The 26,831-nt window shown below is 44.9% G+C and overlaps 1 protein-coding gene across 5 annotated transcripts in view; it reads right to left on the bottom strand.

Annotated features, from left to right (window-relative positions):
* The window catches only part of LONRF3 (LON peptidase N-terminal domain and ring finger 3), a 38,076-nt gene that overhangs the window by 772 nt on the left and 10,473 nt on the right, over nucleotides 1–26,831 (bottom strand). The window contains exons 4-12 of one of the 5 annotated variants that reach the window (XM_022562940.2): nucleotides 26,211–26,366; nucleotides 23,950–24,211; nucleotides 23,162–23,252; nucleotides 15,103–15,217; nucleotides 12,826–12,947; nucleotides 10,564–10,722; nucleotides 9,794–9,974; nucleotides 8,632–8,781; nucleotides 5,361–5,515 (exon numbers count right to left, since the gene is read on the bottom strand). In XM_022562940.2, coding sequence (XP_022418648.1) covers nucleotides 5,361–5,515; nucleotides 8,632–8,781; nucleotides 9,794–9,974; nucleotides 10,564–10,722; nucleotides 12,826–12,947; nucleotides 15,103–15,217; nucleotides 23,162–23,252; nucleotides 23,950–24,211; nucleotides 26,211–26,366 — 1,391 coding nt within the window. The other 4 variants (XM_022562942.2, XM_089904141.1, XM_022562944.2 and 1 more) reach the window with 4 other exon arrangements.

The raw sequence follows: 26,831 nt of genomic DNA on the forward strand, positions 1-26,831 counted from the left end.
GAGTGTTCTATCATTTTGTTTTTTTTAAAAATTGTTTTACTCCTATGTCTTTTTTTCTTCAGTGGTAAAATAGAACCTGTGTAAAGTCCTCAATGGCACGAGACTAACATCTGTACTGTAAAGGAGGTGAGATGTTGCTGAAGCTCTCGTGTCACAGTCAGCTCAGTCGACATTGCTCATTGCCCTAGTCAATTTTACCAATTTTCCTGTCAAAGGGTTCATGCTGTGGGCCTTAGCTTTAGCCTATTGTTGAGAAACCATTTAATTGAAATAAAACGTGTAATTTGCTTTCATGAACATTTTATCATGCCAAAGAAAACAGAGTAGGTAGTGCGCTCTGCTTTAAGCAAACTCAATATATGAATGGATTGACAAATAAAGTAGGGGCAGATTATTAGCAAAAAGGTTCAATATAATTAGTAACAACAAGCTTTTCTGGTGCATTTTTAAACAATTAGTTTAATCAGTTCACACCTGCCTCACTGTCACATACATAAGAGCTTGCTTTCTGAGTGCAGGTCTATTTCCTTGGAAGATCTCCTGGTCAAATGTATTACAACCAATAGGAACAAGAACAAAATAGATGTTCTGATCCCTTTCCTTTCTATTCAGCTTCCATCAAAAAGATACTGGGCTTCCCTGGTGGCACAGTGGTTGAGACTCTGCCTGCCGATGCAGGGGACACGGGTTCGTGTCCCGGTCCGGGAAGATCCCACATGCCGCGGAGCGGCTGGGCCCGTGAGCCATGGCCGCTGAGCCTGCGCGTCCGGAGCCTGTGCTCCGCAACGGGAGAGGCCACAGCAGTGAGAGGCCCACGTAAAAAAAAAAAAAAAAACTGAAGTTATTTGGGCAATTCTTGCCCTAAAGTATGGGTAGAGTTGTGTTAGATACAAAGTGAGACAACAGGAAACATTTTTTAATGAACAACAAGCTTTCACAGAGACTGTCTATATCACATTGTTATTACAACATAGATGAGCTGAAACTTCTTTTGTACAGATTTAGAGTAAAGAAGACCCTAAAGAGACATCAAGCATATAGAGGTAGTTGAATAGCAATATGGGAAGAAAAAAAAAGCATTATCTTAATTCCCCTTTCAGCTCATTACAGTGCAAGAGTAAAATGGCTGCTTAACAAACAACTGGAATTACAAACACAAAGACACATTTGCCACTGTTTAAATGGCTTGCTGGATATTTTAATCCTGGCATTACTGAGAGCTGCATAAAATGACGGAACTAGTTTATCTAATAAGCTTACGATGCCACATTGAACTATTTGCTCTCCTTTGATTTTGTTGTTGTTTATTATTTTTGCTTTGACTATAGATAAATGTCAAGCAAGTTTTAAAATGATGCATAAGCTACAGTGTTGCTTTGTAAACTTTAAATGGCTAACACAGTCACGAAGCAAAAGCTTGAAAATGACACCAGGAACAGAGATTACAGGCACTTCTCTCTCAAGGTTAATTTAGCTCATTTGAAAATACCCATTTGTAAAGGAAAATGTCTTCATTTCACCTCTGGATGTGCATAATCCAGATTATTAAATAGTCGGAACAGCGGGAGCTATCATTCTAAGAGGAACCAAACGTGTACATTTTACTTGGCTCCTTTTCCTTCTTTCTGCACTCAGGAAAGGCCACAAATTGCAGCCCATGCAGCTGGCTGCTTCTCAGAACTGTCTTCTATCAAATCAAAACCTCATTCCTCAAGCCCAAGAATGGGCTGAAAATCTGTCCTTTTCCCTTATTTGGGCTGCCTTCTATTTGCATCTCGATTACATATCTCTGCTATGATTCTGCCTTACGAAACAGAAATGGATGCAAAGTCAACATGTTGGGAACTCAAGGAATGAGTCCCTGAATAAAACTCCCATCTTGGAAATGGAGTTGGTGAGGGGAAACACAGCCCCCAGCGGGTTCCAGTCTATCAACAGTATGCGATCTATTGACAGTAAGAGACTTCTGAGTGCTGTGAACCAGCCTCAGAGCTCCACTGCTCCAACAGCCAGCCACAGGGGACTATCTGAGCCCAGTCCGGCTCCACAGGCAGAACTGGAAGGGCCACATGTGCAGTGATTCCATGAGTCCCAGCATGCTGCAGCAGCAAGGGGCTAGAAGCAGTCGGCCTTCAGAAAAGGCAAACTGTTGACACAGTCAGTTCTCTACCCCACTGAGTAAGGAGCAAGCACTCTTTTCTCCAAGTTGTCTACAGAAAATTAGTTTTATCATTTTTCATTTTCTACATTTTGCTGGTTATTAGCTAGCAGCAATAGTACAGTACGAAGCAGAAAGGCATAATGTCTGCTTGGTACCTAATATATATACACACATGTACATATATACACAAACACTCATATATATATATATATATATATATATACACACACACACACATCTATATACATACACACACACACACCTATATACACACACACACACACACACACACACACACACACAGAAAATAACCTACTAGGAAAAGACTAGGTAAATCACAATAAACAGGAAAATTAGCTGAATAAATGGCACTAACTACCAAGGGGGAAGTCTTGTCCTTCTGGCCTACATTTAACTTTATGTTTTTCCTGTATATACTCTTTATTCCCAAGCTTTGCAGCAAAATAAATTTACAAGCAGTGAAATAGTCATGTCCAATTGATTACCCCATTCAAGTACATATCAAAGAAAGCCAAGGCTTAGCCTTGTACTTTGCCTCCCACCACTACTGAAACAAAAGCTTGCTGTAAAACATGTAAAACAGTCCAAATGTGTATCCAGGCTACTGAGAGAAAAGTGCAATTCTGCCTAGCCAAGCTACATTTGCTGGAGTTAGGTCCTCTCTTATCAACGTGAAATATTCTATGATGTAGAATTTTATACATTTTGGAGAGCAGGAAGTGATGAGATGGTTATTCTAATGGAGCTAGAACTTAAGGCTTTCGTTATATCAGAAATTCTAGACCTCCAAACAACACTAATTTTTAGCCCTCTTGAAAGAGGAAAAATTTGCTGGTATGGGATTCTCCCTTATCTCTGACCCTAATTTGTTTTCCAGTCTTTTCATTTTCCCAAACAGACTTGACCCCCAAAGGCATTACATGTAAATATTTCATCAAGTTATGGTCTGAAAATCAGAGGTGTGGATTCCCCCAACCAAGGTTAAAGGAATTGGAAATGGGTATTGTGTGTAAAGGCAGGGTTTTACGCCAATGTAGTCCCCGATGATATTCTGTAACTATGAATAATCTAATCATAGCTACTATTTGTTGAATGACTCCTATGTGCTAGGCACTATGCTAAGTGATGTATATATATTACCTCATGTAATGTTATAAGAACCCTACATGCAGTATTTATCCCCACCACTTGCTAGTTGACAAACTGGTGCTCAGAAAAAGTGAAATCACAAAAGTAACACATCTAGCAATCCAAGACACTTATGACCCTTTTCTTTCTTGCATTTACACTAGACAGTAGGAAATTACTGTCCTAGGACTGTGTTATGACCACATGGTTGGGCACCAGGTGGGAGAGGGAGCCTTTCATTTCCTCCTACCTGAGCCTTGTAGAGTTTGCTTAGGCAGTAACCACGCCTATGCTTCCATTCTTTACCAGCCCAGTTGGGCTCCAAACATCAAACCTGGTAACATAATGTTCTGACAACACGGTGTTCATTAAGAAAGTGCAGAAAAGGTTATTTGGTTTCTGCTTACATGAATCTCTTTTTTGTTGCCTGGATCATCTCATTCTCCCTTTTCTGTTTCTGGCCACAGGTGGTGATGGAAGAAGTCAGACTGATTACTTGAGGCATTAACCTCTAGCGGGAACAGAGTGGATGGGCTGTGTGTGAGTCTCGCACTGCAGCTGTCCAGAGTCACATGGGGGGAGAATAATTTGCGTGAAGGTAGGAACAACACGATTCACTTCTTCGCTGTCCTAATCTTTTCACTCTGTCATTATAACACTCCTGTTTTCAGGTTGTCCTGGCACTAAAGAAATCAAACTGGCACTAAGCAAGCTAAACAAGACCTCACTCTTACCCCCTTTACCACTATTCTTCCCCTGTATTGAAATCTTTGGCCCATCTCAGTGAGGAGGAAAGACCGTGTTTAGATAAAATCATGGATTAATTGCTTCCTTTGAAAAGATTTAAAAGCCAAAAAGATAGTTTGAGGGTTTCTTAAAGGGTTCTACCCTCTTTCCTGGCTTCTTTACACTTTTAATAATGAACCGTCCTTCATCAAGTGTTTGCACACACGCTAGCCAGGCCCTGATCCTCAGAACCCTGGGAAGAGGTGAGGTATGGAGGCTAGCTGGGCATGGCTGTGACACGCCAGACTGAAAACCATTACCTCTGAAGGGTTAAATATTATCCTGCCTGAAAGTCCCATTACTAACTGCCCTGGGGAGAAATTAAGATGTAATTAGATTGCTGAAATAAATGCCTACAAGAGATTGTAATAGAAGACACTCCTCTAATTCCTCTCTTGATTCCAGGAAAATAATTCCTTCATCCTGGCTCTGTATGACACATAGAAAATGGATTACTTTTATTGTACCCTGGCTTATTCCACAACCTATGCCAAATCCCTTAAGTATTTTATATTGTTGGATTCAAACTGAAAGCAGAATAGAATCTGTAAGGATAGATGATCTTGGCATGATTCTGAACTTCTTTTAAGCATCCAATGGGATAGATACAAAGATGGTTCAAGAACTGGGATCAAATGTAGCAAAAACCGTTAAAGCAGAAATTGCACATTTCTAGTATTGTTACTTCCCCCTAGGTACATGGTAAACCACATCAATAAATAAAGCAGTAGTTTTCAGTGATGCCCACTTGAATCGTTACAAACATACATGTAGCAAAGAAGGACACGGTAGCGCAGAAAATAAATTATTAACACAGAAGAAAGTATGAACGCTATTTTACACACTGCTATATAAAGTATGAACCATTTGGAATGACACCTCAAAAGTCAGTGAAATAATGCAGCAACATGATTAGTAACTGGGCATCACATTTCAACCACACAGTCATTCGTCTATGAAAGACAGAAAATTAACACAAGATCACTTTAAACTTTGAGAAAATTTTTTTTCTTCTGGGCTCGTAGACACAACCTCTGCTGTGCATGTAGCTGTGCAGCATGTCAAGAAGCATCTTAAGAAAGAAAGTTTCAAACAGGTCACATTCTTTTGGTCTTTCCACTTAATTTCCTTCTGATCAATAGCAGGCTAATGCCTCTGTTTGATACTCCCTTCTAAGATGTTATTGCGATTAGGTATATTTACAAGATGACTCCCCCACGGTGGGGAGGGGAGCATGGGAGCTCCTTCTCAGCAATCCACTCACTAGTTTTGGTTTCGGGATATAAAGGCCAGGACTCGCCGAATACCGTTCAGTCTATCCTTTAGGGACCTCATGGCTAGGAACGGGAGCTGAGCTCGGCTTTCCAACGGAAGAACCGCTAATGTCCACCAGCACCAGGCCGGGCCATTGGGGTTGATCTGCAAGAGAAATGCAATGGGTTCGTCTTATTCCTGTGCAAGTGATCCTAGCCTGTAGGCTTCCAAAGTTGCCAGGAAACATCCCAGGTGGAAAACTGCTTCCGTGTGTGGCAGGGACTGCTAATTACCCCCCATCTCTATTTCCCTTTATCTTAGCTGGGCATACAGCCACCCAGGGGGTGGGGGTGGGAAGGCTACGTTTCTCAGCCTCCCTTGCAGCTAGGTGAGGCCATAAGACAAAGTCCTGGCTAAGGAGATGTAAAAGGCAGTGATAAGTGTAACTTCTAGGCCATGCTCTGGGAAGGGGGCATGCGCCCTCACTTTCCTCTTTCTCTCCCCTTCCCCTAGCTAGAACACAGACATGCTGATGATCAGCCTTTTTCAATCAGGAGGATGAGGGCAACACTCAAAGGGCTTTGTCAGGAAGGAGCCTGGGTCCGAATGATCTCACGGAACAGGGATGCCCCAGCCCTCCATCTCTATGACTTACACTCTCTATCTAGTTTAAGCTACAGTTATTTTGGGTAGTGGTTAAAGCAAACACATCAATTTCCTAACAAATACACCACGCCTTCTAGCCAGTGTGATTTTACAAGCTGAACTGTCTACTACAGTCGGCCCTCCATATCCATGGATTCAACCAACTACGGATCAAAACTGGTTGGTTGAATCTGTAGATGTGAAACCTGTAGATGCAGAGGGCTGACCGTACTCATTGCACTACATAATTTTATAGAAGGGGTTTTGGTATCCATGGGGCCTCCTAGAACCAAACCCCCACGGATACTGAGAGACAGCTACTCAGCCTCTTCCACCTCTTAGATTCTGTTTAGGCCCTTTGGCCTGAGGCATAGAGCATATGGGTCTTCAGTTCTCATGACCCCTTAGGCTTTGCATGTCTCTTACCTCCATTTCCCTGTTTCTGGCTGAAGGCAACAGAGTCCACATATGCCAGCTCACTAAACGGGGCCACGGCTAGCTTCTCCCCTAAAACCAGAGCCTATGATTCACAGCCCCAAAGCACAGCAATCCCACTTCGCAAAAATTCCAATTGGAAAACACAGTCACATAGAAATATATTCCATCCCAGGTTTCCTCTAATAAAGAGCTTTCCTATCCTACAGTGATCCTGCACCAAAATTCTGTTTGTCAGCAGCGTCCCAGGTACACATTGCAGACATTGGTGACTTAATTTCCTACTAAGCCCCAAATGAGCTTTCTGCCCACACCCTTCAGAAGGTTGGCTTTAGGACTGCAGAGAACCACATTCTACACGCGGGATTGTTTGCTTCCAAACTGGTCACCTGATTCTCCCACAACCTTCACTGCCTCTTTGCTTCTCTGTGCCTCTAGCTGCATTTGGATTCTTTTTGTCCCTCACCGCAGTCTGTAACGTGTTATCCCTCCTATGATGAGTTCTGAACGTTAGATTGCCATATCCTGAACTGTATTTCCCAGGATCGTTAACAAAGATGTTTAAGCTGATGTGAATACACGTGGTGGTTCCTAAGAAACCTCCTGCGGAGGCTTAGAACATTCTTATTAATGGGACCACTGGGGCTACAGCATTGACTCGATCAAACTGGATGGGTTTTATTTTTTCTGCTGCTGCTGCCGCCAAAGCAACAGTCCTAATAAGAAGTGAAATGAAACCCAAGATTTCGGCTTTCTGTGTCACCGAGCCCTTATGAATCACACGGTGGCACCTGTGTTTTGTCTTGTGGAAGATGCTGTTACCATTGCTGATCGCTATCTTCTGCCTGACTAGGGGAGAATGCTTTCCAGAAGGTGAAGGGGAACATTCAGCTTGACCATGAGGTTTCTCAGAGCTCTGCCGTAGTCCTGAGTCACAGTGGCCCAGAGCCAGGAGCTGGATCATCTGGAAGCAATGGCCTTTCTCCCTCCAACATTCACGATGCCTTTGAATGGGGGTGGGAAAAGGAGCCACCTCTGTGGCCCGGAGAAAACAAGACAGTGCAGTGCATTAGGGAACAGACTGGTGTTTTACAGCCTCGGAACGCAAGAGGAAGAAGGGACTTTAGAGACCTCCTTGTCTACCTCCCTCATTTCAGAAATGGGCGAAAAAGTCAGAAAGGGGAAAGGACTTAGCCGAGGTCACACAGCTAGAGAGGTAAGTAGGACCAGTTTTTTGGCATGGAAGTCAGAATATACATATTCTATTTTACTATTGTGATAAAGTCAGGAATGAGTACAGGGAAAGAATCAAGGAAGTTATGGAGGCGATTATGTAGGAACCAGGTCAGAATGTGGAAAGGTGATGGTGGGAAAATATTTGACTAAGATATCTCCAGCCTTGTCCTAGAGAGAGTATTCCCCGATGTACACCAGGCAAACAAAGCTTGGTGAAACTTAACTACCTCCACTTTCCTGGAGAGCTTCAGATCTGCAGCTTGATCTCTCAAATGGACCTGTCCCTCCGGGAAATAGACTGATCCAGTAGAATCTAATGAACTCTTTTCTAGTATAACTCAGCCAAGGGTAAATTTAAGGATTGGGTCAGTTGTCTCAGGAAAACTTGTTCATCCCTGATGAGGACAATGGCAGGGGTCTGGACCTGCAGGGCTAAGCGTGGAGGGACCTGGGGGTGAAAGGTTTCTGTGATCCTGCAGTTGGAAGCCTGTAAGGCGGCTGGCCCTAGCTCCTCACTCCTTGCTCCTGCAGCAATCAGGGAGAGAGTTATGAAGCCTCCAGGAAGTGGCAGCCTTTGGTCTCAGCTCCCTAGGTACCCTTCTCTTAAGCCTGGCCTTTTGTGAATCCTGTCACCCTAACACATCATCATGGTGGGAATCTGGACTCACAATTAAAGGTTCTTCTGTTGATGGTGCCTGTGTTCCCATCCTCTCACTTAACTAATCTCTTAAAACCTATCTTGGATCCAAGTTCCTACTGCTTTACTTTAGTTCCTCCAGTTCTGATTTGGGGTCCTTTTGTTCTTACCCATGATGCCTACTGCCCGGCCAAACAAGACCGATTCGGATCCATCTTCCTCTCTACGCTAAATTTGCTGGGTGGAAACCACACATGCATCTAATCACAAACCCTAGGCTCTCTCATCTGGTGGGGGTGACTGATTACAAAGAGACATTTTTATATACCTGGGGATCAGCATCTTTCTCTGGCATTGGACCAAAATGATTGAGTATCCGATTCTTCAGAGATGATTTGAGTGAATGAAACCATGATGACGCTTGCTCATAGACACAGTTATGTAATCCCATGAGCTCAGCACAATCCTCTCCTTGAACCTGAAAGTATCAAAGTGGAAGTGAAGCATTCTGTACCTTCTCCCTCATGCCTAGAGCCCCTTTTGACACCTGCCTATTTGAGCATCCATCCTGTCATCCTACGGGAAGACCTGCCCTTCTTGGCTTTCTCCTGTGTAGTACGTGAAAGGCTCCTCAACCAGAGGATGGACTGTGTGTAAATATTGCTGAGGGTGGAGGACACAGAAAGGTTCAGCTGGGCAAATGAGCTGAAACAGCCAGACATATAGAAAACCAGTGATGCTAACTGGCCTGAGTGGAGGCGTGCTGTTAAACTAGGTTGTGTTTGTTCACGCCTCTCTCCTTTTCATTTTTTAAACATCTGCTTTCCCGCTGCTCCCGGGAAGAGGGAGCAGTGTCTGTGTCTCCGTATGTAACTTTATCTTCCAAGTCAAATACATTTATTCGTTGAGCAAATGTTTATTAATCTTGTACTATGCAGTGAATGTAAATATAAACGCTTATGGGATCATTTACCTCTCCTTCTACCCGTTAGTTCAGAAAGCCAAGGATTAACTGGACATGTCATCTTTCTGCCTTATGGGATGATGCATTATTGGGAAGGGCTCTTGGCCAGGCTGCACATTTAAAAACAGACATGTGCATGTGAATCTACAATTATCTCAAAAGAAAAAGGTTTAAAATATAAATAAAGCAAAAAATAAAATACGTATGTATAGATCCAGCTCCAGATCTTGGCATCCCTGGCAGAGACCTAACTCCTATGCTGAATGGGCCCCAGGGTTGGCCTGGCTTGGCATCTCTTATGCATGAATATAAATCAGCAACTAAGCAGGGAAAGCCCAGACAAGGGGCGCAATCACTGCCATTCCACAATCGAACAGCAACCTGGCAGCACTCAATGTGGCAGCAGCAAATCGGTGAGAAATCCCAGGGCCCCCATCCATGCCCAGAAATCCTTTTGCAATCATCTTGGTCTGCCAAGCTACAGGGCTAGCTTGGCTTCAGGATTCGTGGCACTGGCCACCCTCACCTTTTGGTCTTCAATGTATTCGATGTCAGCTGTGTTGTAACCATCCCGCTGGCCCTGATGGAGGACCTTGAAGCGCCTCTTGCCTATGCTGTCGACCACTGAGCGGCCATCAGCAAAGAATTGAACATTTCTGATCTCTAGGATGCAGCCATATTCCGCAAACCTGTTTATGGGGAATGGACTCAAGAAAGTAAATTCTTGATGAGCTGTTTCCCTGGCCTGCGCACCTCCCCCCATTTTTATAACCCCATGCTGGGCCTTGAGGGACTTCCGCCTTCTTGCCTGTCCCAGGGTCTATAGCTGCAATAACACCACAGGCAGTGCCTGTATGAGAAAAAATTTTAATGTGTAACTGCTACCATTTATTGTACTGTGCTCAGTACTTTATGTGCATTATTAACTCACCAATCCTCCCAACAAACCCAACGAGGTAGGCACTATTATTGTACCCACTTTACAGATAAGGAAACTGAGTCACCCGAGGTTCAGTAACTTGCCCGAAGTCAAACTTGCTCCAAGGATGGAGCCAGAATATGAACCCAGGCAGTTTGACTCCAGGGACCACACTCCTATAAAACACGTTTTAGACTATATACCACCTGTTTAACAAAAGGTTGATCCTGGGGTTCCTTTAAACAGGCAGCCTCTCACACGGTAAACTAGGGGCCAGAGGGACCCTGATCCTTACAAATGCTCCTGGGAGGGCCCCAAAGTAAAACAAAAAACCCTTTCCACCCAACCTCCCTTTACTTGCATAGCTCCTCACTTACCTTTTGACAGGATCTCCAAGGCACATGCCAAACTGTCGTGTGCCTGTCTCAATGCATCTACGAATCATCAGACGGTAACAAGGCTCAAAGATGTGCAGGGGACAAGGAACCGTGGGATATGCCATGGTACACACGAAAATAGGCACGTTCTTATTTAAGCTGTCAGGAAGAGCAAAGGACATGCATCTCACAGCATTGAAGCAGAACACAGAAAGGTTGGTCAAATTTCACCATGTGGTTCCCCCGCAGGAAGGCAAGGAGACATCAAGTTGAGGCTGATAAAAAATACTAAAATGCATCTGGTGCTGTGGGCTGAATCCCATTATCTGGTGCACAGGTTAGCCTAAGGGCTACGATTAAAATTGACCTTCTACACATTCTAATTTGGGTAATGAAGTTCTCTAGTACCTTAACATTGTCAGTGATAGTTATACCTCACACTTTTCTTTCTTTCTTTCATGCTCTCCACTCCAAACAATCTCTCCAGGTGTCTTGCTGGCAGTATGGGGAAGGGTGGTAAAAGTGGACCCAGCTCTCCAAAGGAATGGTAGGAAAATCTCTGCAAGACCCCCGTGAACATCTCACATATTTGCAAAGCCCCCAGAGGATCTGCATGGCAGGCCCAGCTGGGAGGAGGAGGGAGCAGTGGAGAGGCAAGAGTAATCTAGCCCAGTGATGTTCAAACACTCCTGTGTGTGCATCAGAATCACCGGAGGCCCTTAAACACAGACAACAGGCCACTGCACCCCCCCCAGAGACACTGGTGCAGTAGCTCTGAAATCGACACCTACGAGTCTGCCTCTCAACATGTGCCCACGAAGACTCAGACACATGGCCTGATGGGGAACCACCAACCGGGCCAGCTCCTGCTGGATCACTGTTATTTTATTTGTCTAGTAAATCCAATACAGGGACATCTGAACATAAACTTACCAATAGATATACAGGATCATTTGCCCAAATCTCAAAAGGATTAAATTTAGGATTCCTTTTAAGAGAAATCCACCTAGTATATTCCAGTGTTTGTCAATCAGACATTAAATGGTATTTGAGAAGAGGGCCCAGAGAGACTCAAGGTGAACTTAAGAATCAGAAATAAAGATAAAGATGCCTTGAGTAGATCTAATATGTTAATGAGCAAAGAACGATTTCATTTCTGGCTCCCCAGCACAGCGTGTTATTCAAAGTGAGAGGCACAAACAAGCCGGTGGCAGTTTAGAAATGTTCTCTACAGGGTGAGCACAAAACCAGAACAGCTTTTGCCATCGGGAACTCTGCCCCCAGAATGCTGTGAGAATTCCACCAGGGATGGGGAGATGGGGGGTCAGCAGTATGAGAGACAGAAATTAGTGATTTCCTTCCTGCTTTTTCTGCTAGGTGAGTTGTTCTTCCAGCCAGGCAGAGAGCCTGGAGCCTTGCTTCTTTCTCCACCCCCACTCTCTACCTCTCACAATACCTGTGATGGAAGAGGAAGCATAATAACAAGCAGCATTCCTACTATTGCTTTTATTAAGTGCTTACTACACACTAGCTCATCTGACCTTCGTAACAAGTCTATTATTATCCCCAAGTTACAGATGAGGAGACTGAGGCCCAGAGACGTTAAGTGACCTGCCTAGGGTCATGAAGTGTACACACTTTGTGGCAAAACTGCATCATAAGCCCAGGTCTGGCTGATATCAAAGTTCTTAACCTCATAGAACCTCCTTATGTACCTGAAAACCGTCTTCTGGATACAGCTGACCCTTGAACAACACGGGGGTTAGGGGTGCCAACCCTCTGCCCAGTTGAAAATCAGCATATAACTTAAGAGTCGCCCTCGGTATCCGAAGTTCCTCTGTATCCGCGGTTCTGCATTCGTGGATTCAACCAACCACGGATCGGATAGTGTAGGACTATAATATTTACTACTGAAAAAGATCCACGTATACGTGGAACCGCGCAGTTCAAATCCATGTTGTTTAAGGGTCAACTGCACCTCATTAAGCCCCCCTGATTAAATTGTTCCAGTAATTTGGTATCCGTGATACCCAGTTACTAGTGCCAATATGTGACCTGGTCAGTGGTTCGGCTTAGGCTTCTTCAGTGGGTGCTGGTAAATGAACAACTGGCTTTCTGGGGATGGAGCGGGTAAGCCCTTGTTACAGCATTTGCCAATTTCTGCGGTGTAAATACTCTCACTGTGGCCAATTTCAAGCTACCAACATGGTATCACTAAATGAGGAGTTAGGAGGGAATGTACAGCAATGTGCATATGCATACTTAGAAAGTTCTTCCATTTCCTCTTCATAAAGCCTTCTTCGTTCCTTGAGTTCTTCTGGAAGGAATTTAGCTATTAGCTCTTCCATTATGACATTTTTACTGTATTTTCTTGATGCCAAGCACTATACGGGGAACAAGGCAATTAGATATTATGCAGTCATCAGAAAAACACAAAGCACACTGGAGTAATTTAGACCCACACATTGGCAGCTGACACCATCATAATGTATGTATTCTCTGCAGGTTAGAGTTTAGCTTAAAAAACCCCACATGCAATGAATTACTTTTATAATTAGAAAAGTTATTTTAAAAAGGGGAAAAGACCTGCAATGGAGTTTTAAAAATGTCATAGCTTTCCCACAACGCTGAAATTGATTGAGATCATATTCTTGTCAAAAAAGGGAGAAAATCCTTTCCTTTCCTTTTCCTGATTATTGCGTTTATAAGCTCCCAGAAATGGTCTCCATCTGGGATATGATAAAAGTCCGTGGTCAAAAGGTTCAGGGAACTAAAAAGCAATTTTCAATTATTGATCCTTTCCTGCTGTGCCCCACTCCCAACCCCACCCCAATGCTTGGGCTTCGGGATATTTCAAGTCTATATATTATATAGTTTTTTCTCCTCTAACTTTAGTTTTAAAAAGAAAAGCTATACTGGTGATTTCATTTGCCTATTTTTTTTTATTATACCGTCTAGGTATCACTGGATTTATGTTATAAACCCTGATTTCATAACCTAACTCGGGCTCAGTTGTCAATTGTCACTATTACTCTCCTCCCAAACACCCCTAGTCTGTGCATATCCAGGGATCTGTAAGGAGTGGGTGTTTGTGTGAACCAGGCAATGGGAACGAAAACATCTGCAGAGAACTGCTGGCTATGGAAACCAGCCACACAGACCCAGCAGGGGGAGCTCCTGAGTATAAAACGGCAGGCTTCAGACATTTTTTCCTTTCCCAGTACGGGCTACGTCTGCCTATTGCGCAGTGAACATGATCGGAATAAGATATTTCTCTCTCCGGAAAATGGTGCAAGTGTGACCCTGTGCGAAGACACAGGGATAGATGGGAATATCTTCTAGCCCCTAAGACCAGGACCTCACAGCCTCTGCCTCCACGATGCCTTCTCAGCCACTGCCATTGCCTGGCTGCAGAAAAACCGGCTGCTTTGACCAGTCCCAGTCTTTGGGGAAAAGCAATGACTCAGGAGGTAGCCTCTCCAAGAAGGAGGTGACTCCTCCGCTGATGCTGAAACAAAAACCCAGTAAACGTACATACTAAAATTTTAACGGTAGATTTTCCTTCTTTCTGTTAATCTGAATGTTGTAGTGTTGCCACAACACCAATGTATTATTGAAGTATAAGGACCATGGGCTTCTCACCTACAATCAGGACAGCAAATACCACCTCTTCACCTAGGCCAGATATGACATTGACCCTGCCCCGCAGCCCAATACACAGCCTCAGGGCTATCCTGGATGATTATTTCACTCCCTTCCCTTAATTTAAATGTTGGGGTGTTGGGAAAGATTGACACATGACTCCTCTGGATCTACATTCACCTAGAGATAGTCTTGCATCATCTCCAACCTCTCCTCAGGGATGACAGGGGTCAAGGAACATTTATACTGATTGTAAAATATGGCACACAAGTCCCTGGGGTGGCGGGACAAGATGGATGCCCAGATCTGCTTGTGCTATAGAAAATTACAGCAAGTCCATTTGAAAGACAAAGGTGGCAGTTTGGGTGATTCATTTTAGAGAATCTGGAAGCCCCAGAGATTTTCCAGCAGACAAATGTCTGCTAATAAGTACAGTGGCAGCTGAGGAGTGGGGCAAGGACCACAATGAAGGTCTGTGAGGTTTTCCTGGGGACCTGGGAGTGATCTCTTCAAACCACAGAATAAACATTGATGATAAGGAGACATCGGAGCTCATCTAGTCCAAGCCCAGGGAGGACAAAAGATTCACCCAACATGACAGTGAATCAGGTGCCATGATGGGATTAGAACAAGAATCCATGTTTATCATCATTTTGATACTTTTGTTTCCAACACAAATTAATTTCACTACTGACAGTTCATAAAAAGCTAGATGTTGCCTCATTTCCCTGGAGGAATTTGTGGAGAGGGGAGGGGTGGCTCTAAGACAGGAGAAATAAATGGTCTGAGGGGGTGTTTTGCTCTAGCACAGTGCAGTGGCTTGGGATCCAATAGGATGCTGTCTTCGTACCCAATTCCCAATAAGCTAACCCAATCAAGAAAGAAAGAACGTTTTACCTGTGAAAGACCATCTTTGCACAGTGGGCACTTCGCATTGTGATCTAGGCATCTTTCAAGGCATTTTAAGCAAAAGGTGTGTCCACAAGGTGTTGTGACTGGCTCATAGAATAATCTGAAATTTAGGAATCAGAAGGCAAGAAAACTGCAATCAGACCAAACATGAAAGACAGAGCTATTCAATGTTCAGGTGTTATAGTATTATTTGGGAAATTCTATGTGCCGGGGTGGGAGGGGGTTCTTTTTCCTTTTTTTTTAAAAAAAAAAAACCCTGCTGTTGTTGCAGTTCAGAAAAGCATTTGCTTTTTATTTCTGAGCTGGATTTAAATGCATTAAATTATGCATTTATTAAAATTTAGGACATAGCTAGATCATTTTGTAACATTAGTTCTAGTCAGTCTCTTCCAGGGCATCCACACTTTTTTCCCTGTCAGGTCCTAGAGAAATGAAGATGAATGCCCAGAGTGTCTTGAATAGATTCCATTCTAAAATACTTAGCCAACCTGTTCACCTGAATATATGTAAACACATAGATAAACAAACACACACTCCCATATTTAAGTACTTTATATCATATTACACTGGAAAAAGACTAGGCTTATTTGCTAACCGTGATTCCATTTTTCACCTAAGCAATGTTTACAGCCTGAAGGATCTCAAAATTGCACCTGTAACAAACATAACTGCCTTTTACATGGATGGATCATTTTCCTAGGGACAACAGAGTAATATTATTAATGTGCTTACTGATGGATAGACAGACAGACACATACATATATACATGCGTATGTATACACATACTTTAATTAGATCCTATTTTAATTGTTTTGCAGGAGCTATTTTTTCAAAGCAATCTGAGGATCTCTTAAAAAGCGGTTCTGTACATTCAGAGATTCATGGATTTATTTTGCTTAAAGAAAGGCTCACCTGCAGCAGGACCACTGGATGGGGGCAGCTGAAGATGATGCTTCAGAAGCGGAGCTCGCACTCACCAAGAGGACAGAAAGAAGGGAAAGACGCCTGACCAGCCTATTTTGACCTCACAAGAGTGTTCAGTCGAGAGGAAGAGGCTGCAGGCTGCGCAGCCCCCTCGTGTGGCCAGGAGGTGCACCAGCAGCCTGGCCCGCACAGCCAGGCTGAACAGAGGAATCAGAGCTTCAGAGCTGAAAAGTACTTGAGAAAAAAATCGAACCCGCCCATCAGAATGAAACTGAGATCCAGAGGGGATGAAGTGGTTGATCTAAGAGTACACAGCCAACTGTTGGCAGATGACATGGAAAAAGAAAAGGTACACGACTTCCCCTTCCAGTAGTGTGCCTTTTCTGTTAGAACAGTGATTCTCAACCCCTGCTGTGTGTGAGAACCACGTGTGTTGCTTTTTCTTTAAATAGCTTTATAGATGTATTATTGACATAGAGGTATCGACTGCACATGCATTAAGCGTACAGCTTGAGAAGTTCTGACACACGTACACACCCACGGGGCCACCTCCCCAACCAAGATAATGAACATGCTTGTCACCCCCAAGTGTCTCCTTGTGCCCCTGAGTAAACCCTCCCTCTTGCTCCTCCCCAGACCACCGCCCTCCCACCATCACCTGGGGAACTTTAAAAAACTACAGAGGCCCAGGATCTCACCTACAGAGATGCAGATCAGTTGGTCCAGGGTAAGGGCCAGGCATCAGGATTTGTCGAGCTCCTGGGGTGGTTTTAACGTGTAGCCAGGGTTGGGAATCACTGTATTACACAATCCTACTAACCTCTGCGTAGGCGAATCTAGTCTATTGGTCTCCAAACCTAATTATCAGAGTCCCAGGTGGAACTTTAAAAACGCAGACGTGGCAAAGTCTCACTGGATAAAGTTTACAATTCAGGAGGTCAAGGGGAGGAGCAGAGATTTGATATTTTTAACAAGCCAATGAAGGTCTGGGCTAGGAGAGAGATTTTTCATATATTTACTGTTTTCTACTTTTTAAATGTTATCAACCTGTTTAAAAAGCAGTTAATTTGTTTAACCGAGTTAATAAATTTTAGTTACTAAATTGGTCAAAAAGTAAAATTAATTTTCAGAAAACCTCTTTGATGAAGGTCCTAACCAGTGTACTAAGGCAAGGAGAAAAAAAGTTTGAGGACTTAAAAGGGGAAAAAACAAATCTGTTGTTATTCACAAATGGTATGATGATGAACTTAGAAAATCTAAAAGAATCTATAGAATGATTATTAGAATTAATAAGAATTGATAGAATTAGCAAAGAAGCTAGAGAAATACACATACACACACACACACACACACACACACACACACACACACACCATTCAATTGTAGCTCTATATACCAGCAACAAGCATGAGAGAATACATTTTTGAAAAGATGACATTTACAATTGCTTTTGAAAATTGAGTGCCCAGGAATAAATCTAACAAAAGTTTATGAGACGTCTATTGAAAGAAACTGTAAACATTTCATTGAAAGAAAGTAAAGAAGACCTAACTGAGTCCCAATAAAAACCCCAATGGGTTATTTTACTTGTTTGTTTGTTTTTGTGGAACTTGGCAAGTTGATTTCTAAACTTTATAAGGCAAGGCAAAGGGCCAAGAAGAGCTGAGACACTTTTGAATAGCAGCAATGTAGGAGGACATGCTCTACCAGACATCAGAACTTACTATATAGTGATTAAAACAGAGTAAGACTAGCACAAGGACAAATAGATCCGTGGAATAGAAAAGAAAACCCAGAAATAGACCGAGACCCAGATTCTTGATTTATGACAAGTGTGGCACTTCAAAGCAGAGGGAGGATTTTCAATACATAAATAGCATTCTCAATAATGCTATCTGGGATAGCTGGCTATCCAGAGGGGGCAAAGAAGTTGGACTGCCTCTCACACCATACACAAAAAGCAATTCCATGTGGGCTGTAAAAATAAATGTGAAAGGCAAACAGTACAGCTTTTAGAAGACAAGATAGAACATCTTTCTGACCTCGGGGGGGGGGGAAGATTTCTTAAACAGGACACACACACGAGAAAGCTAACTGTAAATGAAAAGATTGATCATTGTTACTGCATTAAACTTAAGAACTTGTTAGCGCTTCGAAAGGTGCCATTAAGAGAGCAAAAAGGCAAGCCAGAGCGGGAGAAGATATCTGCAGCACACGTGACTAACAAAGGACTTATATGTAGAACATACATAGAGCTCCTACAAGTCAGTAAGAAAAAGAGAGATAACCCAATCAAAACTGGGCAAAGAGTTATATACGCACCAGCAGACATAAAAACTGTTCATAGTAACGTTGTCCATAATAGCCCTAAACTAGAAACAACCCAAATATCCATCCAGAATATAACTGATTTTGGTTGATTCATACAATGGGACACTATACACTAATGAAAATGAACGAACTTCACCTACATGGAATAACATGGATAAATCTTCATCCTGAGGAAAAGAAGCCACAAAAAAAGAATCCGTTCTGGATAATTCAACTTCTATGAAGCTTTTTTAAAAATAGGAAAAACGAAATTACACAGTTTAGAGATACATACAAGGGTGTCAAGATAGTGGTTTCAGTGTTGGGGGGGTGCCATGATTTGGAAGGGGCACACGGGCAGCTTCTGGAGTCCTGGCAATGTTTTATTTCTTGGGCTGAGAGGGGTTCCATGAGTATCCTCTTTACAATATTTTGTTAAGAGAATATATTCATATTTTTACATACTTTCCCACTGTGTCTATTTCACAATTTAAAGTGTTTTTCAAAATTGAGATTTGCAGGCTGATTTTGGGAACTACTGCTGTGATCTAACTCCTAGAAGCAGCCAAAGCAGATGATCTCATTTCCTCAGTAATTTGAGACCTATGAATCTGAATGCTTTTTATACATTACTTGACGACGCTAATGATGAAGACTGACTGATGAATCTGTATCTGCAAAACTATTTTTCTTGAGAATTTCAAGCCTTTTGTTCATTGAAGAATGTAATCCACATACAAATAATAATGGTATAGCTGGCCAATTAATTGCAATAAATACTGACAATTAATGAGCAGATGAATGAAACAGACACAGAAGGATACAGCAACTCTTAGCAAGAGCTATGATTAAAATGCTCCTGATCTCAGTGGTCACAAACAAGAATGCTGCCACAGATGCTGCATAATTATTGCTTTGAAATAATTCAAGGTTCAGATGCTTAGAATATATCATCTTTCAATACTCAACCCACTTCTATATTCAGGCTGACTGAGTAAAGTGACTGGGGACAGATGGAATATATTTCTCTCGCTATCCTGGATGTGTACAATACTGTTTTTCATATAAATTAACTTTATACAGTCACAGGCAATAATTGGACTAGCTCCATTTTACTATTGAGGAAATTAGGACTCAGACAAGTTAAAGAACTTGCGCAAGGTCACACAGCTAGCTAATAAGTAGCAGGGCTTGGGATTCTAAGTCACATGTGAGTCACAAGCCCATCTTCCTTCTCCACTACATGACACAGCCACGACTGTTGTGTTCATCTATATCTAGAACACATACCATCCATGTACATGTAGATGCACACACTCACACACACACCCTTTCCTCTCTCCCTCTGTCTCTCTCCCTTCCTTCTCCCCACTGCCAGAGAGAGAGAAACTCTCTCTATGTAGATAGAGCTAGAAATAGATATATACTCAAATCCCTCTCCCTTTTATTTACCAGTTTAGGTAATGATTTCGGAAAACACTTCAGGGGGGCATTTATAAATCAGAGTAGGGCCAGATTTTCTCACAAGAAAGCATTTTACATTGTCACAGTGATGGAGTAAACAACAGTAATAATAAATGCTTTCAGTTAGATGTCAGCCCGGATAAGATGTTTGGCTTGTCTGGAAATAGCTATCTTTTCCCACCAGTTACATCCTTGTATTGTGCTCTTTTGCTGCTATCAAATGAGAGCAAAGAGGGAATGAGGAGGAGGGAGGGGGCAGGGGGAGAGAGAGAGAGAGAGAGAGAGAGAGAGAGAGAGAGAGAGAGAGAGAGAGAGAGAGAAAGTGAACTGAGCAGCTAAAACTAGGTTAAATATAAAGCTTTTCATTTCAATTGACAAAGAGGTCACTGGGCCATTAGGTAACTGGTTCAAATATCAAACATTCTTGCTCCACATCTCAAAATATCCTTGTCACCCCAAAAGTCCTGCTCCACAGCAGCCCCAGAGGTGGCCCCCAGGGCTAGGATATCTGGAGCAGGTAAATCCCAAGGGAGGATCTGCACTCACTAAAGACTGAGGGGCAGAGAGTGACTTCCCTCAGCACAGCTCTCCCCGTCCAGCAAGGGATCCAGCAAGGGAAGCTTGGAATGGAGACTGGAAAGTTTCTCACTAGCTCACCCTCCAACAGCTGTCCCATTCACTCTCTCCGCCATTCTCCCTGAGGAATTTATAAGCCCCTCTGGACTTTCCCTCTAGAATCAGAACAAATAAATTCACACTCTAACTTGTCTTCTACCAGTGCAGCACCACGGCCACTGGATTTCATTCTAGAAACCTGCACAGGAGGTACAAATGTCTATAGTTTCATGACCCGGCAGATTGTTTGAAAATATCTACCCTTAAACCCTCTCCACCAAAGACACATGAGGGTCATAACGGAACGTAATAATAATCCTAATAACAATTTAAAAAAGAAAAACACTGAAGAGAGGTAGAAACAGGAGCTTTTCCAAGACTGCAATAATTCAAGCTAAAGCATATATTTGAAATGGCCTCTGTCAATATGTGATTTCTGACTTGGAGACAAGCCCTGTTGGAAGGGGATCTACATGCTTTTGAACTAGGGCTACAGTTGTAAGAGCCTTGCGATCAGAAACGTTCTCTAGACCTGGCAGGCTTCTTTTCACCATAAAGCAGCTAGAGTCCCTCCCACCCACCCCACCCCCGGCCCCGGTAACTTACCAGCCCATACAATAACTTCTCCAGGCAAAGATGGGTTTTTGCTTTGAAGTCTCATTTAGAACAGAGGGGCAGGATAAGGGAAATAATGGCTTTTAAACTCAGAGCGAGCCAACTAGAAGGGGGTCTTATCCTCTTGGTGTTTATTTCTTGGACCAAATTTCTAACCCTTCTCTGAAGCTCCCTGTTGAGATCAGGGACAAACAAGATGAAAGGGAGAAAAGCAGAGGAAAGGGAACAAAAGAACTTCAACCTCAGGATTCTTAGCCCTCAGGGAAAACACAAACAGGATGAGTCTGCGTGTTTGATTCTGCGTCCCCGGGATGCCGGGAGGAGTGTTAAGAAGGATAAGTACACCAAAGACCCAGGCTTTCTGAGTGAGCTGAATCAAGTCTATCAAAGTCTGACATCTGAAGGACCACGGCTCACATCGCGGGCTGAGAGCCACAAAGGCGTTATTACCTGTGGAGGCCCATTTGTCTGCTTGGAAGACAAGCAGACAAACGGCACGACCCACCTGCTATGTTGTTGTGAGGGGGAGGGGGAACTGGTTATACAGCCCATCCTACCCTCGCCCACTCCACCTAAACTCAGACAGTGTATGGAAGGCTTGCTGCTACCTTCTTTATCGAGTCTGTCTGAGCTTATGAGCAAATCTGGCAACTCTAATTTTTTTAAGAGAGAGAAAAAGTATGTGTTCGGGTAATGGCTACCTTACTCATTTTTATTCAGAGGACAAGAAAAGTCATTCCGAGTATGCCTGGGATTGACATGGAAGGCATATGTGCTTGTAAAGGGCAAGAAAACCTCTGAGGAGCCTCCGCTGGCTGGATCCATCTGTGTGGTGGACCGAAAGATTTTTCTTGACCTCTCTTCCTTTGGTTCAACCATCTTAACAACTTTTGTGCAAATATCTCAGCCTCCTTTTAAAGCTCTTTTGGGGGGAATAAGGCACACTTGAGAATCTACTGAAAGCTGTGGACCTCGTCCTGGAAAACTCACACACACGCACACAGACACACACACACACACACTTTTACATATAACTGCAGGGAATTCTTAGATCTATTAGAATCCACAGATAGAACCCCCTCAGGGGTCCATGGACCTAAAGTTAAAGAACCTCTGGTCTAGGAAAAAAAGTTAACATTTATTGAGTACTTACTATATGTCAAGCACTATTCTAAGTGTCTTAAATAGATTTTCTCAATCATAACAAGCCCATAGAGCAGGTACTACTGTTCTCTATTTTACTCATGAGAAAACAGTGGCAGAGAAAGTCACCTGCTCCAGGTCAAACAGCCAGTAAGTGGCAGAGCCTCGGTTGAAACCCAGGCACCCTGGCTTTGGAGCAGCTCCTCTTAGCCACGAAGCCACAGCTGTGAAATGAAACAAGTGAAAGTCATTTCTTTGCACAGATCACTACTGTTGCAGTTTCCTTTTTGTGTATGTTGGAGGGTGGGCAGGCATGTGGATAATTTGTGTATCCAGAGGTCTGAGAAAGTAGAGATGACGTGGCAGTGGGTGGAGGAGAGACGCTTGGCCAAGTGGTACATGCCCACTACTGACTACTGTGCAGGGCACAGAACAAAAACTAGCCAGGCCCTCTCTTGGCTTCCAAACAATAGGCCTGTGGTGCTGACACTGGCCCTTGAGCTTTGAGACCTTGATCAAGTAGCCAGTTGAGATTAGTTCCAGGGTCACAAACTTAAACGCCTACAAGGCGCCCGGAAAGCAAAGCAAATGTGAGAGGAAGGCAGGTGTAAGGCAGTGGCCATGGGAGGGGGGCCGTGACCAACTGGAGTGCGTGTCCTGTCTCAAAACATTCACAAGCCCCCAAATCCCGTGAAGGCCGAACAAAAGACATCCAGCCTGTGTGCCATCAGTCTGTGACGTCTGAGTAGACCGTTTCCTTCCCACTCTCTAGGTATTTCCAAGTCAGGAGTGTGGGGAATGCATTCTGTAAGCAAGGGACACAAGCTAGCCCGTGTGACAGTTAACGGCGTGATTTCCATTTTGTTAGAACCACGCTTTTCCGTGCTAACCAACCAAGCAGTAGTTCACTAGCAGACAAGTCCCGACACCAGAGGGGAAGAACACTCAGGCAGTGACAGTACACATCACATACCTCATACAGAGGGAGCATTCAAGGTCAGAGGCGTCAAAAGATGCGAGTGGAACACTGAGAGCAGGTTTGGCCCCCGGAGCAGTGGGAGGATCTGTGGTTTAGAGAGCAGAAGTCAGAGCTGAACCAACCTTGGTTTCACAAACAGCACTTCTGAGGCAAAAGAACCCAATTATTTTTTCAGCCTGCCACTCTCACCACCTCCCAGAGAATTGATTTAGTGGCCACGTGAGCCACTGAGAATGGGGTACCCTGAAACAGGCGCTCACGGGCTTCCAACAGTCCCATAAAGAGACGCGCAAGTCAGGGACCGTCCGGAGCCCTGGGGGCTTCCTTCAAATGCAACAGGTGCCTCACTCAACAAGCGGCGGCGGCAGCAACTCCGCGGACTGAGCCAGGCCTTCAGAGCTGACACTGAATCTTGGCACTGCCAGCCGCTCTGGGAAAGGTATCAAGCTGCGGCTGCCGCTTCTCAGATGCCTGCCTACGGGAACACGACTGGGAAGGAGCGGAGTGAGGCCTGATCGCGCTGCCCTCGTCCTACGTTCCCGGAATGGGGATGGGAGTAGCCAGAGGCTGGCCTGGAAGGAGGTGACACCATCGAGGGCATGAGATGTCACTACTGGACGCAGTGCTCTCACAGAAGCCCCACAGGCACCCCGGAGGCGGCAGAGCTGAGAGCTGGGCCCCGTGCAGAGCCGCGGAGCCCTCCCGTGGAGGGTGAGGGACCTCCACATACTGGTGAGCCGGGCCCTCCTCCGAGCCGCTTGCCCCCCGGGGAGAGTCCGCACCTGCCTTAGACGCTTTCCTAGGCACCTCGGGGTCTTGGGGTTCGATTTGGCAGCGCTTCCTTTTCTTCCCCTGGCATTTGCCGGTCTTGCTGGAGGCAGCTTGGGGAGAGGCAGCGGCCCCCGCCTCCTCCGCTCCGTCCTGGTCTTCGGGGCCGTCTTGCTGCCTGTCCCCTTGCACCGGCACGAGGTTCACCGGGCTGCCTCTGTGCCCCCCGGCTGCTGCCGTCTCCTGACCAGAACAATGTGGGCGCTCCAGCGTTTCCTGGAAAGGAAGAGCCGAACATCAGGATCTACTCACGACCAACGTCGTCCTCTGATACTTCTCCCCAGGGGCACAATGAGAAGATACCGCACAGTGTTGATCATCTAGAGGACGTGTAGCTTAACTGATGGGCGGTCACAGGGCACAGGCAGGCCCAGCTGGGGCGGAGCGGAGGAACCTCTGTCCGAGGCAAGGACAGAAAGGCGTGTGGGGAGAGAGTCTTTGGGCCGCGCTGAAGGGGGGAATGGCAAGTGCGGTGCCAGGCCCCGCTCCCCTCCAAATCAGTCCCCCAGTCACTACCTGGGGGAAACCAAGGCATGCAGTACAGCCAGGGTACATCCAGCCACTCAGTACTTCCTCTCACCCTCACTGCCATTCCGGGCCCTCCTCGAGCCCCACACCCAGCTCCCAAAGAACTTTCGGGAAGGCTCTGGCACAGGTGTGTTCACAGGCCTGCCGAGTGCCCTCACGCTCCAGAGCTATGTGTTATCCTGGTCAAACAAACTAGGGACAAATTAGTCTTTTCACTAGATTTTGGGTGAGAAGTCTGAAAAAGAGACAAGATCATTTGGCAAAACGATCCATAATGTCTCTAGACTTTTAAAGAATTTTTGTCCGGGAGAAGGATCTAGAAAAAAACAAATCCAATGACAAGGTGTTTATGCAGGTTTACCTAGAGACCCCCTCTCTACTCCACATCCACAGCACATGGGTCAAAACGCTCATGCTGTTTTCTCCCCTCCAACTCCAACCAAAAAAATTGGTAGATAGATGAAAAATGGGCAGTGCACAGCTGGGAGAAAATGATGAGGTACGGAGAAAAAGGATGTGGGTTTTCTGAGTCCCTAACCTGGGGAGTTCAGGGGTTTTTTTCAGCACTATGGCACTGCCGCATCCTTTCCACGAGCCCCAGGCATAGTCTACACGGTACACCGCTTTGCAAGGCAAAGTTTGGGTGGAAACCCAATCCCTGCTCCCCAGCGGGCTCACATGGGAAAGCCAGGGGTGCTACTTTTCTTCATTTCAGGTTGAGCTGCCATTAGAAGTCACTCCAGGGACTTTGGTTCAGTGTTAGGGCTCTCAATCCTGTAATAATGATCTCAAACACGTATTGAGATGCACTAGGGGTGCTTTGATTTCAGGAGATACTCTAAGTTCTGCCCCCCCACCCTTTTTTGAGTCAGGTACACCTGCATTTTATTCATTCTCCAGAGCGGGGAAAGAAGTCAGGGAGATGTAAGATTCTCACCTGTCAGAGAATCCAAGAAGCCACAGAGACCCCAGGGCTCACATACAGGGGAGGAACACGGATCACAGATGGTGGGCAGGCAGAGGTCCCGAGGTGCCTAGACCTTCAGAGCTCAACTCTGCCTTCACGTCTGCCCTTCTGAGTCCCAGCCTCTGCCCACTTGCCCTCTGCTGGGAAAGCTAGGGCCTGGAGACCATCGTTTTCAAAGACTCAAATACCTGCGACTTCCTAGGTCGCTTCCCTCTCCCCCGCTCCAAATATGTATTGGAAGCCTACTTACGTGTAAGACACGGTGCAGGAATATGAAATTACCTCCCCTTGGGGATCAAATGGAGTTGTCTTTGCACAAGGAACTTAGCTGGGAGCAGCGTGCACAAACAAAAAGCAGGAAAGGAGGGGCTGTCAGGCCCTCTTCCCAGGCTCCGCCCCTAAGCTGATAAAGCCACCCCGACTGAAGGGCTCCAGGGGAAGTGGGCCAGATCCTTTCTAGTTCTGTCAACTCTCTCTTTCAGCTGGATCCGACCAAGAACTGAAAACTGAACGTAATAAATCATCAACCCCGGGCCCCCGCCTAAAATCCAATTTCATCTTTAGGAAATAGCCTTCTAGCAAAGAACGCAGCCATGAGCGACTCCATTTCTTCTTTCTCGGGAACCGAATGAGGTAGGAGAGTGAGGCCTCACTCCCCATGTTTGCCCACAAAACAGCCAAACGAAGAGTCACGAGCGAGCTGGGTGAGTGGAGTTTTACCTGTGACAACTTTGGTAGATTATGGCTGGTGCCTTCAGTAGCCAATGACTCTACGTGTTCCTTTAATCTAGGGTGAGGTGCCAACAGCTTCAGGATATCGGGAGAATGTTCCTGAGAAGCCCCCGGGAATGATGGTGAAAAGAAACTAAGGAGAAGCTGTGACATAAAACAGAAGACTTCACTACTTAAGTTTCTACAGGTGCTTGGGTGAAGGGTGGGGGGAGGAAGGGGCAAAGGGCACAGCTTGCGGGGCCAAACTCTAGGGAGGAAGCCTTGGACCAGAGACCCCGACACAGTGGGGTAGGGGTCCTCACTTCAGCGCATCGGAATTGCCTGGGGAGCTTAGGGAAAGTCCAGGTTCTAAGTTCCCATGCCCGGCTCCCCCAGGTCTGAAGTGTGGCCCGAGAATCTGGATGTTGAAAAGGCACTACAGATGCCTTTGTCACCCTAGCCAGAGGTACAAACCACCACTCCGCTGCTGCCATTCCATAGAAATATCTGCAGGGGGATTTCAAAACCTACCTAGGAGGAAAGAGGCAGAGGTGAAGACGGGAGAGAAACATCAGCTGGGGGACCTGGAGTCGTGTCGGCGACACCCCCATGGGTAGAAGGTGACAAATG

The sequence above is a fragment of the Delphinapterus leucas genome, chromosome X (genome assembly GCF_059928025.1).
Source record: "Delphinapterus leucas isolate spDelLeu-1000000601 "Yukka" chromosome X, BTC_Dleu_Yukka2, whole genome shotgun sequence".
In the NCBI taxonomy this organism is placed as follows: Eukaryota; Metazoa; Chordata; class Mammalia; order Artiodactyla; family Monodontidae; genus Delphinapterus; species Delphinapterus leucas.